The sequence below is a fragment of the Pogona vitticeps genome, chromosome 1 (assembly GCF_051106095.1).
Source record: "Pogona vitticeps strain Pit_001003342236 chromosome 1, PviZW2.1, whole genome shotgun sequence".
NCBI classification, from domain to species: Eukaryota; Metazoa; Chordata; class Lepidosauria; order Squamata; family Agamidae; genus Pogona; species Pogona vitticeps.
Genome location: NC_135783.1, coordinates 180,518,696 through 180,535,089, shown reverse-complemented (window position 1 = coordinate 180,535,089; position 16,394 = coordinate 180,518,696). Strand labels below are relative to the sequence as shown.

The 16,394-nt window shown below is 39.0% G+C and overlaps 1 protein-coding gene across 2 annotated transcripts in view; it reads left to right on the top strand.

Moving 5' to 3' along the window:
* Positions 1-16,394, top strand: part of PARD3B (par-3 family cell polarity regulator beta) — a 621,722-nt gene that overhangs the window by 248,730 nt on the left and 356,598 nt on the right. For both annotated transcript variants that reach the window (XM_072978456.2, XM_072978451.2), the window contains exon 13: positions 7,297-7,429. In XM_072978456.2, the coding sequence (XP_072834557.2) occupies positions 7,297-7,429 (133 nt within the window). The remainder of the gene's footprint in view (positions 1-7,296; positions 7,430-16,394) is intronic.

Here is a 16,394-nt window from a genome sequence, read left to right as displayed (position 1 = left end):
ATTAACCAAATAAGAATTTTAAAAAATTAATCAAACAGAGAAAACATCTCACTACACACAGGAAAAAATAGCAAAATAAAAAGACATACATAGAATCCCCCAAACAAAAACAAAAAAAACAAACAAGTAAATAAAGGCCAAAAGTACAAAGTGCCCCCTCCCAACCAAAACTACTAGATTATGGGAAGATTTCTCTCCGTGAACCACTTGATGCCTTCTCTTCTTTGAGTCCAACAGACACCAGCAAAAATAATCCAAAGAAGTAGACCCAAAAAATCAAGAAAAAGAGGGCAAAAAATAAAATAAAATAAAGGATCCAAGGTAGAAACATGGTAGATAGGCAGGCAGAAAACAAAAATGGAGAGCAGCAGGAACTCAGCACACAACAATCCCACAAGGATCAACTGAAGCACTTTGAGGCCATTTTCCATATCCTGACTTCCCATTCTTCCCAGGTGTTGTGATTGGCTGGCTTGTTCTCTCAACAGTATTGGGTGAAACATTTTTCAGGTCATTTGACAGATAAAGAATAAAAAGAGGGAACACACACACACACACAAACCATGAAGCTTTTGTGTACCTCTCTTATGTAAACATGAACAACTTGTGTTTAAGACACTTTCTTTTGGCAATCATCAAAAGAACACGAATTATGTGAAAAACCCTTTCATGGTTTGGGTCTTTTGTCTAAACTTGAAAGGCCAATTCCTAAGACAAATCACTCAATTCAGTCCCTTCATCTATCATCATCTCTTCTTTTCTCATCACTTCTGTCTGTAATTTTTCTGTTTTCTTAGACTTCTTTGTTCCTAGCTTAAGCACACCCTTCCTCCTCTCCTCTTTTTCTTCTTTTTCTGAAAACAGCCTTCTTGGTCATTACCTCCTCTACAACTATCACCCTATTTTTATTTTATTTATTTCATCTTCAGCCACTTGTGAGGATTGTCTATTTTCTATGTCTTATTTTTCCTTCCAGTTCTTCTTTTGGACTCTTACAGCCTGCCTTTGAACTCCAGCTTTCAAAGATTGTTTTGTATAAAATCTCTAATCTAGCACTAAATAGCAGACAATTTTAAATGATTTTTCTTAGACTTTTTATCATTCTCTCTTTGTAGTTTCCCTTATACTTTGGGTTTTGGTGGTATGGTATTTCTAGTTTCATTCCAGTGTCAGAAATGGTTCTTTTAATGTTTCTACCATGGATCTTTTCTTCCTGTCTTCAGCTTTCTCTCATTGGGACCACTATGTTTTGTCTTTGTATTTATATTTATTTTTATTTATTTTATTTTATTTATTTGATTTATATCCCGCCCATCTAGTATAATTATACCACTGAGTGGCTAACAACAGAAAAAAAATACAAAACAATATGAATCCATTAACATCCATATTAACAAACATACTAAAAATAATAAATAATAGTTAAGAAAAGAAAAAAGAAAAAATTAAATTAAATAAATTAAATTAAATTATACTCTTCCTATTAGCAACCTCTTTCTTTCTTTTGGTATGTAATATGTTACATGATGCTGTCCTGTACTATTTTTCTCTTTCTTGTTTAACCATTTCTGTTCGTAATAATATTTCCAATTGCCTTATAGGTATATTTGAGCATCAGATTATTGCTTCAAATTGAATTCAAGTTTGCTTTCTCTGTTTCTATCAGTTTGACAACATTGCCTTTCAATCTTAACTATTTTAGAGTTTGAATATTATTGTAGATTGAGGTTATGTTTCTACTCCAGCTGAAGTGTTTCTGTTTTCTATTTCTAAATCTGACACACTGAACTAATAAAACCACCAATGCCACTAAAACTCTTATTTAGGCCCTCATTCTGTCTTCTTTTTATTAGGTTTTCTTTATCTCTAAGTCTAAACCCTGTTATTTTTGTTTATCAACTTTTCAGTTCTTCCCCACATCTTTCATCTTACTTAAATCATGTGACTGCTTCAGGTATTTACCTTCACTTCCTTCCTACGTTGTTTCATACCAGCCTTAAAGTTCTGTTAACTTACATAAGCTCTCTGTGATCTTGCTTCACATCTGTTTCCATTACTCTGTGTTTTATGTTTTAGACTCTATATTAATCTAATTCTAATGTTCTTATTAAATCTCCTTGCTATTGTGATATTGCCCCTAACCTTTCTCTTTGTGGCCTCTTCCATTTGGAACCCTTTTAAAATAGTTTATGACTGGAACTCTGTCTTATTCTAAGGAATTATTAAAAACACGGCTTTTCTGCCTTGTGTTTCTTTCTTGATGTCCTATTTGACTTTATTGCTTAATCTCAGGTTAATTGTTGCATTTTTTAAAAAAAATTCTTCTTCTTCTGAAGTAATATCCTTTTCCTCAAACTGCATTCTCTTTTTAAGACTTGTTTTTTTTTAAAAAAAAAGATTATGATCAGGTATTTTAAAAAACATTGGTTTACAGCCATATGTCTATCTTTACAGCCATATGTCTATGAGCTATTAGAAGCTTTATAAATAATAGCTAATGGCCAAAATCCTTTTGTGTAAATTTTGCTTACACAAGGGTGATGGTGTAAACAGCAGGAGGAGATTTCAGCCCACTCCCATAGATTGTCTTGACTCGCAAATGTCATTGTGTGGAAGCCATGGGACAGACAGAGGAAGTCTTTAATTACTAACAGTCTTCCCTTGCGAGCAATATCATCTCATGGTGGTGATTTTCATTAATTAAAGACTTCCTTTTTCTGTACCATGGCACAGTGAAATACATTACTCATGAGTCAGTCAAGCTTTGGGAGAGAAGCAAGTGTTGTCCCTTTCCTTCCTCCTGTCTACAGATGGGAGGAAGCCCACTAAGCATCATGAGTTAAATTAGAATAATATGTGATGGGGCAATGGAGTTGGTCCAGATTAGAGATGGGGATGGCGGCAGTGCGGGGATGGGGTGTGGCAGCGGGGCTGGGGGCAGGGCTTTCTTTTTAATAAAACCCCCATGAATTGACAAATAACTTCATTATTCATCGCTTCATGGGGCAACTTCGTGCTTCATGAGTTGTCAACTTTTGACGACTCACAAAGCAGGATGACTCACCAAAAAGGTGAGTTGTCCCCATCTCTAGTCCAGACTATTCAGTTGACGTTACTTCTCACTTTAATGAGAAGTATAATGAAATGAAAGTAGGGTCATGATTACTATCCCCTGTAGATTTTATCACAACTTATGTTGTGACAACGTTAGTCTGAGTTTCATTCGCTTGTTCAATCGTTCAGTCGTGTCCAACTCTTTGTGACCCCATGGACCAGAGCACACCAGGCCCTCCTATCCTCAACTGCCTCCCGGAGTTGTGTCAAATTCATGTTGGTTGCTTCGATGACACTGTCCAACCATCTCATCCTCTGTCGTCCCCTTCTCCTCTTGCCTTCACACTTTCCCAACATCAGGGTCTTTTCCAAGGAGTCTTCTCTTCTTATGAGATGGCCAAAGTATTGGAACCTCAGCTTCAGGATCTGTCCTTCCAGGAGGCAGAGCTTGGTCGCAGTGAAGCCAGCAGCTTCTGGGAACAGCTCCCGGGAAAAGCTGGAACCGCCCAGTCTAGGGTCCCTCTAGAAAGGGGGGGACCAAAGGGGAGACCAGGGGAGGTCTCCCTGAAGCAGTTGGTGAGCCCCAGATGGGTAAAAGATTGGGCAGCAACCGGATTTTCTTCCCTCTGAAAATTAACCTGAGCATAGATCGGAGACGGGAGGCCATTTTATGGCAGAAAGCTGTGGGAAACTCCACCCCCAAATTCCCTGAGGAGAAGAGAACAAAAATACGGTGGAAAATACACAATAACAAAGTAAGCCTTGATTTATGAATAACCTCATTAAGATGTAAAAGAAACTAGAGTGAAATATCTGACCGAAAGAAGAGAGAAACAGCAGCGAGTCGTGCTTGCCAGCCTGCCTCTTCAAAGCGAAACTGACTCTAAAATAGCAAGTTCTTAAACAGCAGGCTGGCTCAAGGTCACAGATAAGCAGTGAGATGGAAAAATTTTGTGTTTCTGGAAAAAAAATCCCAGAGGAAATACTACTGAACAGACTTTAAGGGACTGAAATCTTGTGAATGCTGTTTAGTCTGGATTTTTCTCCCTAGTTTGTGTGGGACTTTAAAAATAAAATCTTGTCATCGGAGCAGGAGGAATAAGCTTTTGGGAATAAAAAAAAACAGATGGTGAATCATCAGTGTGACGACATAATCGGCTGGATTGAAGAGCTGGGGTAGCCAGGACTGGAATCGACTGTGACTTTGATAATAGAAGTTTGTTCGGTTTTAGAAGGAGGAATAAATCTTTGGGAGCAAGGGGCAGTGAATCATCAGCAAAAGAAGACCTAGGAAAATCAGGACTGGAGTTTTGAAGGATTACAACAATATCTTTTGGAGAGACTGGCTCCCTGCGTTTGCTATTTAGTCTGGACTTTCTCTTGGTTGGACTGTGTGGATTTTGATAATATTGCCATAATATCTGGGCAAGGAAGGGAGGACACACTCAAGGGAGGTATATGATGATGGGTTTCGTTTGTTGGTAAAATACTGGAATCTAAAAAATATTATTTATACAAACCATAGGTATTGGAAAGATGGAAATGACCTCTGAAAACTTTAGATATCAACTGTTGGGAATTTTGCCAGATAAAATCAGTTGTTCCATATCCAGTTCTAACTGTTGCTTCCTGTCCCACATATAGGTTTCTCATGAGATAGATAAGGTGGCCAGGCACTCCCATTTCTTTAGGAACTCGCCATAGTTTGCTGTGGTCCACACAGTCAAAAGCTTTTGTATAGTCAATGAAACAGAAGTAGATGTTTTTCTGGAACTCTCTGGCTTTCTCCATAATCCAGCGCATGTTAGCAATTTGGTCTCTAGTCTGCATTTTGTAATGATAGCTCTCAAAATCCACAGCAAGTGAATATACCCTGAAAGCAAGGTATACATTCACTGTGAATTCAGATTTGCAAAACAGAGAGCATGTTGGCCTTATTTTGTGAATAGTTTTGAATGAAGATATTGTACTTGGAATCATGATGGAAGTGTAGGAGGCGATTATCACGTTTTTATTTAACAGTAGAACAGTTAATTAGTCCTTCAAAGCTAATTGGGTTTCATAAATTGTTTATTTTTACAAAGCAAATGTCAGAATAAATTTTGAATGGTTATTGATGGGATAGAGAAAAAAAGCTTTACAAAGCCAAATATGTTGGAACATGGGTTAAGGGTTTGCCATTTACTTTCCCAAGCCATTCTGGTGTGCATTCATTATAGCACATATGTGGCAGCCACTGAGAGAAGGGAACCAGCTGGCTGTCAAAAAATTACTGTTGGCACAGTTTTCTTGTCTTGACAAGGCTACAAGCTGCCTTCACAGATGGAGTAATAATAGGCAGCCAGTTGTGGTCAGAATAAACTCTATCGTGCATTCTGCCTTTGATGGGTATAATCTGGGACTATGCCTAATACTCAGTAGTTTCCATTTTTCTGGCCACCAGTGCTAGTTTTGTTGGGCTAGAATATTTTTTGATGGATTTTACAAGTATTCACATTATTTGATGATGATGATGATGATGATGATGATGATGATGATGATGATGATGATGATGCTTCATTGCTGTTTGTTCTCAAAATGATTTTTCTTTCCTGAATTAGTTCTCAAGATATCCATTGCTAGTCAGGAATCACTCATTTGTTTGGGGCGGTGGCACTGTGTTATGTTGCCTATCATATGACAATGCTGAAAAGTGAAAGAGTCACTTGAGAGTGAGAGCAAGAATGTGTAATCTAAACGAATTAATGAATATTTTAATAAGGACTATTTTAAAAAAGCAATGAAGATATAAATTTCATTGATGTGGTATAGTAAACTGTAAAACAAGACAAAAATATCCTGCCTCAGTTTCTAGACTCATCCACATACTACAAAACAAGGGTGCAAATACACAGAAAGAAACTCATCACAGCTCCTTTCTGCCCACTGAAATGACCTACTTTTTTCATTTTGAGGTACCTTCCAAGACATAAAAGTGGTGGCTGCCAACTTAGGGTTTCTTCCTATAGGAGTGGTGCCAGGAAGAAGTAGGAGGAAAGGGCGGAATTATTGCATGGTTTTAGATGTATGGGTCTGTGGTATGAAACAAACACTTCCTAAATAATGCATGAATTGAATGCAGTCTGTGTTGGGAGTGATGAGATTTTTAGGAAGTATACTTAGTCAGACTGAGACATTCTTCAGTCAGTCAAAGGTCAGATCAAGTCCAATTTGTATCTCATAGGGTTATACAATCCCCTTGAGCACTTAGGCACATCGTTTTGGTGAAACTGGATTCAGCTTTGAGTCTGGGAGCTTGGGTGGGATGCAGCTAAATTAGCACACTAGTTGTTCCCATTCCAGAAGAGATTAGGATCTGGCTATATACTGTGCATCTTGTTAATACTACTATAACACACTCTGTGTTGGGCTGCCTTTGAAAGGTGTTAAGAAACTTTAAACTGGTTCATAATGCTGCAGCCAGGTAATAATGTGATTCTTTTCTTAATAGTGGCTTCGCTGGCTACTGAGGTCAATATTTCAGAAAACAGCTTTACATGCTTGGTATGACTTACAGTATACAGCCCCACTCAGTTTGGCTCTAGAAAGAGCACATGGACCAGTTTGGATTTTAAGAAGATCTGGTGAGACCTTCTGTCTTACTATGGTCAAAGGCACAACAGGCTGGAACATGCGGGAGGGTCTTCTTGCTAGCTGCTCTCAGATTCTGCAACTCCCTTGCCAAGGGTGACTAAGCTCGTTCCATCTTTTATTGCTCTTTTGGCAGGCAATTCCACCACCATCCCCTAAATTGGGACAAACTTTTGATTTCTGTTCATACCTGTTGCTAAACTAGATTTCACGCTGATAACACTTTTGAGAGAGGGCAGCTGTGTTAGTGTGTTTCAGCAGCTACAAACACAAAACAAAAAGAATAGATTTATTCCAGCAGACTTATTCCATTGTGAGTCTTTGAGCAAGCATTTTGAAGGAGCAGATTATACCTGTGAAAGCTCACACTGATACTTTTGTTTATCTTTTGTTTGGCTTTGTCATTGGTAAATTGATATGTGAAGATATTTTTAACTTGATTTTTAATGTGCATTTTAATGTCATAATAATAACTTTTTATATTAACTGTATTTTATTAACTACCTTTAATATTAACTACTTTTAGTGCTCAAAGTGGGAAGAACGATGTAAATTTAAGAACAATCAACGAAATATTTCTACAATATTACATGTGATTCTCTTTCCTTATAGGAGCGCATGGAGCCTGTTGTATTATATCCAAAACTGGAAAATGAGGGGAATGTGAATATTACAAGTGTTCCTAGACGTAGTGACACTGCTGTGCAGTGTTTTGTATCATATCCCCCTCAGGAAAGATTGAAAGGTGAGTGTTATGCATCCTCCTTTAAATTTTGCTTTATTATTTTCTATGTTATTTCATTAGTGGTGGTGGTGTGTTGTTTTCAGAATCTTACATCAGCTAGGAAGGCAATTAATTAGAGTAAGTGCAGACACTGTAGGACAGGAAAATTTCAGGGAATGTGGAAGAGCTGACTCAGAACATGTGAATTAGATTGTTGCCACAAATTCCTGTTTTAAGTGACAGTTTCTAGCTGGCTGCCCCAAAAGGTAAGATTGGATATAAAACAAATTACAAGTGTCATTTGAGGTTATAGCATTGTTTTAACAGGCCTCAAATAATACCATTGTTCCTAAAACACAGCTGTCTGATTCTAATACAGTATCTAATGTGGTTTTTTATTTTATTTTTGAACATCTTTTTAATTCTTCATTTTTAATTGTGTTTTACATATCCTGTTATTTTGATAGAGGTAAGTAGGACACCTTAAAATTCTCCTAATTATAGGGAGAATTTTAAATTATTTGGAATGCACACATAAATATACACCCATAAATGCATTATGTATCTTATACGATATTAGAATTTAAGCTACCAACTTCTTATTACCTAGAAACCTCTATGAGAATCGCCATAATTAAGCATCTCTGCTACAAATTCTGTTCTGGTACCTGCTGTTTGGCCATTTAAGTTTTGAAATCCAGATCTGTAACTGGATATTAAATTCAGCCCTGCAAATTTTGTTGATGGCATAAGATTCAGCTGTTCAAAGAAGAAAGTCAAAAATTCCATGCAAGTAACACAAGACCCTTGCCTTTAGATTTTAGACAGTGTTGGAATGTAATGCAGTAAAAAAAATATAATGTTCCAAGGATATATATATATATACAACAGGTTTTTTAATATTCAATTTTGTAAGGTGTGTCAATGCCAATTAGGGATTCAAGCTTTCTGCCTTCAGTTCACTCTTTCCTGTACTCAGAACTAAAAATACTTCTACTCATTTGTAACTGTTGCATTTGGCTGCACTTTGGGGAGCACAGAAGAAACCAGACCTTGGAGGTGTTATTTTAAAAAGCAACACATATTGTTCTTATGTGTTTCTCACTAGTAGCAGAATAATATATTACTTGCTTGTAATATAATAATTTTAGTGTTGAAGAGCTGGAAGGGACCCTATGAATCACCGAGTCCAGCCTTTGTCAATGAGAAGCAGTAGGGTATCAAACCCCCACGTTCTGGTTCCACAGCCAGATACCTAAACCACAGACCTATCCATGTTGTTTTTTTAATTGATTTCTGAAAGAGTAGAAATACAAAAAAGTGTACTAAATTATCCAAAGCAGTCTACCGCAGCTATTTTGAAGCAATACACCTACCAACACTATTTTGAAGTATAGTGGTGCCTCGCTTAGCGATGTTAATTCATTCCCAAAAAATCGCTGCTAAGCGATGACATCGCTAAGCGAAAATAAAAAGCCCATAGAAACGCATTAAAACACGATTAATGCGTTCCTATGGGCTTAAAACTCACTTTAAGCGAAGATCCTCCATAGCGCCGCCATTTTCAGTGCCTCTAAACAGAGGAATCCGTGCCTGAAAACAGCGGGCGGACATTTTGTTTACGCGGCGGCCATTTTGAAACCACTGATCAGCTGGCCGAAAATGGGGGCTTTGCGATGATCACTTCCCTGCGATCATCACAAAGCGAAAATAGCCCATAGGGAACATCGCAAAGCGATCACTTTTGTGATCGCAAAAACATCATCGCAAAGCGATTTCGCCGTAAAACGGGGCGATTGCTATGCGAGACACCACTGTAATACGTAAACCATGGTTTATGACTTTTAAAAATTGCATTATTGATATTGTTGACATTATAACACTTAAAAATAACATAACTAGGCATCTTTGGAAAAATATGTGAGGCGGAATAAGTTACATTGTTTTCAATATATTGCTTCTAAGATCTGGAAGAGGTTGTTAAGTCTGGGACTTGTCTTATGATCTATACTGGCAAATTTGTTGTCAAGTAACAAATGCACTTCATTTCTACCATACTAACAGTTTCAGAACTGCTTGACAGAGTGAAGTTGTAGGAGCTTTGGACATGTGATGCTATTTTGGCATAAATGCTCTTCCGCTAGGAGAAATCCTCTACTGCTTGGGGGCATACTGTGGCCAAGCCTCCCTAGATCCACAGAAGTAGCTGTTAATATTCACAAGTCTTTTTTTTTCTCTTAAAAGCTTTTCATGGCCTATAATATTTGTTACTGCCCATCTTCCTCATTCACCAGGGCTTAGATCCAGAGTTGGCCTGTCATGAATGAATGGGCACCAGCAGAGGCTGCTGCTCATAGAAAGGGAGGAATTTTTACCAGGTAACCCTTCTTTCTGTCACCTCTTGTGCCACCTCCCATGCTCTTCTAGAACAAGAAAATCTAGAGCAGATTTTCGGGGTGAATTGACAGCAATTCTTTGTTTTGTCTCCTAGCAGTAGGTCAGCCACTCTCAAACTTAATTTGTCCACAACCATAAACACAATGTGAAATAAATATAGGTCAAATCAAGATTGTATAGGTAGCATAATGAACCTTGTAAGGTGGTGTGTGAAGAATTGTCCCCAGTCTGTGGCCTCCTTCAAATGAGCCAGGGCCCCCAGGGGGCCATATTGTCTCAATTGAGAATGGCTACAGTAAATCGCAGAAGATGTTTGTTTCCCATTTGTATAACAAAAGCAACAACCCTCCACTTCCTGAAGCAGTTTGTTTTCTTTAAGGATTCTAGGAATGGATTTTTATATTAATGCATTATAAATTCAGTCCTGGTGCTAAAAATGAATTCCTTTGAGATGTGGATACTCAGAGGTGGATAGCTCAGTGATTTAGAGCCAGAAGTTGGGAATTTGTTCCTTCACTGTGCCTCCTTGACAGGGGAAGGATCCGATGATCCATAAGGGTCCCTTTCTGCTCTGTCATTCTTACATTGTATGATATATACCCTTCTGTAATTTCACAACCAGAATCTTTTTATTGATTAGGCAGAGGATAACACTCTTGCGGAGTGCACAAGCTCCCGAAAAGAACTACTTACAGAGCGGCCAAATATATGACTGCAATAGGCAATTCTGGCCTTGTGTCTATATTCAATTCTTTAAAAAAAACCTCTGGTCTATGAATGTGAGCTATTGTGATTCTGCACCATGATTCAGAAACACAGGAAATGGCCCAATATTGCTGCACAATATCATACCCGCGTTGCTAGCAGGAAAAAGTATGTCAAACTTTACATAGCAAAGGGCAGCCTGAATATTGATCATGGCAGCATTCAAGAAGGTCTACAGGGTACCCTCTTGTGCTCACTACCATTCACAAAGTTACACCATGCAAGGAAAAAAAACCAGAAGCTGACTCCTTTTTTTAATTATCAATCAACCACTTCTTACCTAACACAAAGCAATGGTCAGGGCTGTTTTTCAAAATAAACAATACATTCATTACTGTTCTGGAAGAAGAAAAAAACAAGTAAAAATGAGAAAGAATATGAAAGATCATCTTGCCTAGACACCTGCCAATGGAGGAGTTTGCAGAATGACACCAATGCAGTTTCTTCTGTCCTTTACCGTTGTTTGAATCCAACCCATTGATTTTTATTGAGTTTTTTTTTAATTGCCAAGAGGGAGCTTAATGCAAAATGGCTTGAATAAAGGAAGTAGGGACTACTCGCAAGGAATATGATAAACTATTGCTGGAAGGAAAGTAGCCTAAACAAAACCTTCGGCATGGGAAATTCTAACTGCTATCTCAATAACTGAAGTAGAAATGGTCTCTAAACCATTGGCAGAGAACAACAGTGTGCACTACTATCTTGTGTAGTTGAAAGAAGCACAATGAAACACAGGCAGTCTGAGACAATGTTGATACACCCAGGCTTAGTGGGGGCAAGCAGCATACCATTCATGCAATCATATTACTATCCTTTGCTGTGGGAGTAAGTTAAGCATACCTGGAACACTCCAGGAGTGGTTTCCTTTGTGTGATGTTTGAACTTGGCAGATACTGCCACACTAGCATCTTTCTCCCTTAACAGACCTAGGCATCCAGGTTTTGTTACAGGATTGTTTCTGTTTCTGAGTTCAGATAACAGTGGGGAGGTTTGAAACATTTTGATCATTCTAGAATGATCATATTGAAATGAGTGCATGTCACAAGCTTTCATTTACATATACTTAGTATTATTCTTTCTTTTATAAGGTGCTTTGTGTAACAAATGTTGCTGCCATGGGTTTTTTATTTATTTTTTTCACAAATACATTTAACAGTTAAAAGAAATGTATTTTTATTCTGTTGGTTGTATTTTAAGTGGTTGCAGAAGCAAAAAATCAGAATTTGTTATCTTAGTTCGTGTTGTAGCCATTTAATGAATTCTAGATAATAAAAATCCAAGTACCAACATGGTAGTTTGTGTTCTTTACTGCCCCCCCCCCGAAAAACTTAGGTAGAATTTAACACTGGTAGTAAAAAGTAAAATAGGGTGCAACTACACAATGAGGGAAGTGTGAATTAATTTGCATTCTCATGCTGCAAAATTCGCACCAGTCTTTGAAGCCTCATAGCACAGTGGTTAAACTGCTGCATTGCAGCCTAAACTGTGCTCACAGCCTGGAGTTCAATCCCAGTTAGCTGGCTCTAGGTTGAGTACCCATGAGTACCCATTTCACTGGGAGGGACCATATGTAGCCTGCTTAATTAACTTGCACACCACCCAGAGAGTACTTTAAGCACTATGGTGTGGTATATAAGTAGCATGCTTTGCTTTTGCACCAAGGCATTTAGTTCTTTTCAGCAGAAAAATCTCTGGTGAGGAGAAAAAACTGCAGATTGAGTCTGTGGGATTCTGAGCTGATTTGCATTTCCCATTGCATGATGTGATTAATAGGAAAAAAAATGTGAATCAGCCCACCCCAAACCTGTAGTATTTCCTTTCCCTGTGCAGTCAGGCTCATAGGTGAGTTAAAAAGAAAATAGTAACAACAAAGCATACAAAAATGAAAGAAGGCATAGTTGTAGAAGCAGAAATTATACAATATGTGTAGTTACAATTCAAATCTATGATGAATGAAATGTGAAATTACTTGGACAGCTTTACCAACAAATACATTCTAAGAATGCCAGTATATTCCCAAGATTTGTTGTTACACACTTGTAATTCATATTGGTCCATTCTCAATACAGTGGTGCCCCGCAAGATGGGCGCTCCATTTGACGACGAAATCACATCACAACGAACTTTTTGCGATCGCAAAACGATATTCCCTATGGGGGAATTTTGCTTTGCGATGATCGATTCCCTACTTCGGTAACAGCTGATCGGCGGTTTCAAAATGGCCACCGGGTAAACAAAATGGCTGTCCGCTGTGTTTTCACACAGATTCCTCACTGCACAGGTAGCGAAAATTGCCGCGCTATGGAGGATCTTCGCTGGATGGTGAGTTTGAAGCCCCTAGGAACACATTAATCTGGTTTTAATGCGTTTCTATGGGCTTGTTAAAATCGCATCATGACGTTTTTGTTCTACAGCGATTTCGCTGGAACGAATTAATGTCATGATGCGAGGCACCACTGTATATTATTATGATTTACGATCATGATGTGTAAAGAAAATATTGAAAGTTTCTCTTGATAGTGGTTGATGATTTCCAACAATTGTGTGATGGCCTACAGAAGCTGTAGCTTCCAACAGATGTATTGTAGAAATAGTAGACTTAGAAGAATGAATGGGTTTGTAATAAAGGGAGTGGCATTTGAGTATGGGGGAAAGAAGCAAGAAAAATAAAATGGAGTGTTCTTTATCATGGTATCTTTGAATCACACATTGAATATATTCCACATTAGTGCAACAGCCTTGGAAACCTCTAGGACCTTGTGATAAGAGGAAACTCCACACACTCTCCTAACAAGTCATGCTCCATGGATACCCTCTATCAGTTCCCTCTTTTCCACTGCTACAGCAATATTGAAGGAGCTTCTGGAGCACTCCTTCTTATCAACAGCAGTACCTATACCTTCTTTTTTATTGGAGAATTTAGTTACCGTATTTTTCCATGCATAAGACTATACTTTTGTCTGAAATCTTTAGACTAAAAATTGAGGGTCGTCTTATACACGGATGTAAGCTGAGGAGAGAACAAAAACAAGTGGAGGGGAATACAGGGATCAAAGAGATCCTGCAGCACTTTGATCCCTTTCCCCCTGCACTCGCTAAGCCCCACTTAGATTTCTTAATTTTGGATTAGAAAAGTAAGGGGGCGTCTTACACATGGTGGTTTGAAGATCCCAGTGTTTCGCGGTGTTACTGCCTGCAAGATTGATATTATAGCAATACTTTTTGGGTGGTGTGTAGTTTTTATCATCTTTGTTTTCCCGCTTTGTATCTTTTAAAAAAAAGTTAGTTCGTCAATTAGTTTCATTGGTAGTCGTGTGTTTGTGGTTGCTCGGTTATGCCCCCCCATGGGCTCACTGAAATGCTGCAAGGCCCCAACAACATTCCTTTCTCAGATGGATACTTGTTGTTCCTCTACAGCTTAGGAGGAGGCCATAAGCCATGGTCTTGCTCCATTTACAAGAACGTTATCAAAGTTGCTCTGCACAATTGGCGATCTAGGCTGAAGTGGTTTCTTTTGCATTAATCTTTGAAAGTGGTAGATTCAGTTGTAGAACAGTCGACTGACTCGACACCTGAAGCTTCAATCATCTCCTATTTGATGCCCTATAACAATCAGAGATACAGACCAAGTTGTCCCGGGATTCAACTGAGCTGATCTCATATAGAAAAACCAGTATCAGTTTGCCAGTTCTGAATGCATCAGTTTCAACAGCTTCAGTTGTTGAATCAACTTTGATTGTGGGAAAGGAACAGTAGGATTTGGATTCAGATTCTTCAAAGGCTAAGAAGGCAAAGAAAGCTTCTACTGAACAGCCTGCCTGACGACAAGAGAACTATAGCACTCACTCATCTTCCAACAAGAAGCACTTTTGTTGGTGACATGTGAGATCCATTCAGCCAGGTATGGCACCAACTGTGTGGCAACGACCATAACCACAGCTGTAGCCCTTCAGAGGTACGTGTGGGTGCTTTATTAGAAATTTTGGAGGAATCCCATTCAACAATTGAGGATCTCCCAGTCACAATTCTTTGTATTAAATTCGCACGTAAGATTGCTGATTCGCCAACATTGGCAAACTCAGGTTGCAGTCCTTCCAAGACCATCTGACTCAGCACAAGGGCTCTGTTCTCCACCCAGACCTGTCCATGCTGAAACTTGCAACTTGGAGAATTTACCGGCATTGGCCAAAGCTTTGGTGGAAGCAAGGAAATCTTCTGTTAGACTTCTATATGTGTGCAAACGTATGGGCATCTGTGAACTCACACATTCCCTCGTGCCATCCTTCTGCCCATCACATACAAATGTTTTTAGGGGAGCATGGTGGAGAACTGAAGGAGGGTGGCTGTAAAGCATCCTAATTAGGAGACAGAGTGGAATTTACTGGTATTGCAGGGCTCTAGACATTTCTGAGTCACGTTGCACAAGCACAGAATGAACCCAGTGTGTGAATTCACTTGACGAACTACAGTTACAGTTAAGTAACCAGCCCATTGTAGTAACAGTACTTTTTGGTCAGAAGAAATGACTGAAGGAGAAGATAGTGATTGAAGAATATTAAAAACAAGCAAAAGCAGATTGTAAAGCATTACAAAGACAAGTCAGTACAAAATAGAAAAGAGACAGTTTAATTGAGAGGGACAGCTGGTATAGAAAGTAGAATATTAGAATAAAGGTACAATGAAAGAATGTGTTTAGTCGTTTAGTCGTGTCCGACTCTTCGTGACCCCATGGACCAGAGCACGCCAGGCCCTCCTGTCTTCTACTGCCTCCCGGAGTTGTGTCAGGTTCATGTTGGTTGCTTCGCAGACACTGTCCAGCCATCTCATCCTCGGTCGTCCCCTTCTCCTCTTGCCATCACACCTTCCTAACATCAAGGTTTTTTCCAAGGACTCTTTTCTTCTCATGAGATGGCCAAAGTACTGGAGCCTCAGCTTCAGGATCTGTCCTTCAAGTGAGCATTCAGGTTTGATTTCCTTTAGAACTGATAGGTTTGTTCTTCTTGCAGTCCAGGGGATTCTCAAGAGCCTCCTCCAGCACCACAATTCAAAGGCATCAATTCTTCGGCGGTCTGCTTTCTTTATGGTCCAGCTCTCACTTCCATACATCATGACAGGAAAAACCATAGCTTTGACTATTCGGACTTTTGTTGGCAAGGTGATGTCTCTGCTTTTCAAGATGCTGTCAAGATTTGTCATCGCTTTCCTCCCAAGAAGAAGGCGCCTTTTAATTTCAGGGCTGCTGTCTCCATCTGCAGTGATCATGGAGCCCAGGAAGATAAAATTTGACACTGCCTCCATATCTTCCCCTTCTATTTCTCAGGAGGTGATGGGACCAGTGGCCATGATCTTAGTTTTTTTGATGTTGAGTTTCAGACCGTTTTTTGCACTCTCCTCTTTCACTCTCATTACAAGGTTCTTTAATTCCTCCTCACTTTCTGCCATCAGAGTGGTATCATCTGCATATCGGAGGTTGTTGATATTTCTTCCGGCAATCTTAATTCCGGCTTGGGTTTCTTCCAGTCCAGCCTTCCGCATGATGTATTCTGCATATAAGTTAAATAAGCTGGGGGACAATATACAGCCTTGCCGTACTCCTTTCCCAATTTTGAACCACTCAGTTGTTCCATGACCAGTTCTAACTGTTGCTTCCTGTCCCACATATAGGTTTCTCAGGAGACAGATAAAGTGGTCAGGCACTCCCATTTCTTTAAGAACTTGCCATAGTTTGCTGTGGTCCACACAGTCAAAGGCTTTCGCATAGTCAATGAAGCAGAAGTAGATATTTTTCTGGAACTCTCTGGCTTTCTCCATAATCCAGCGCAAG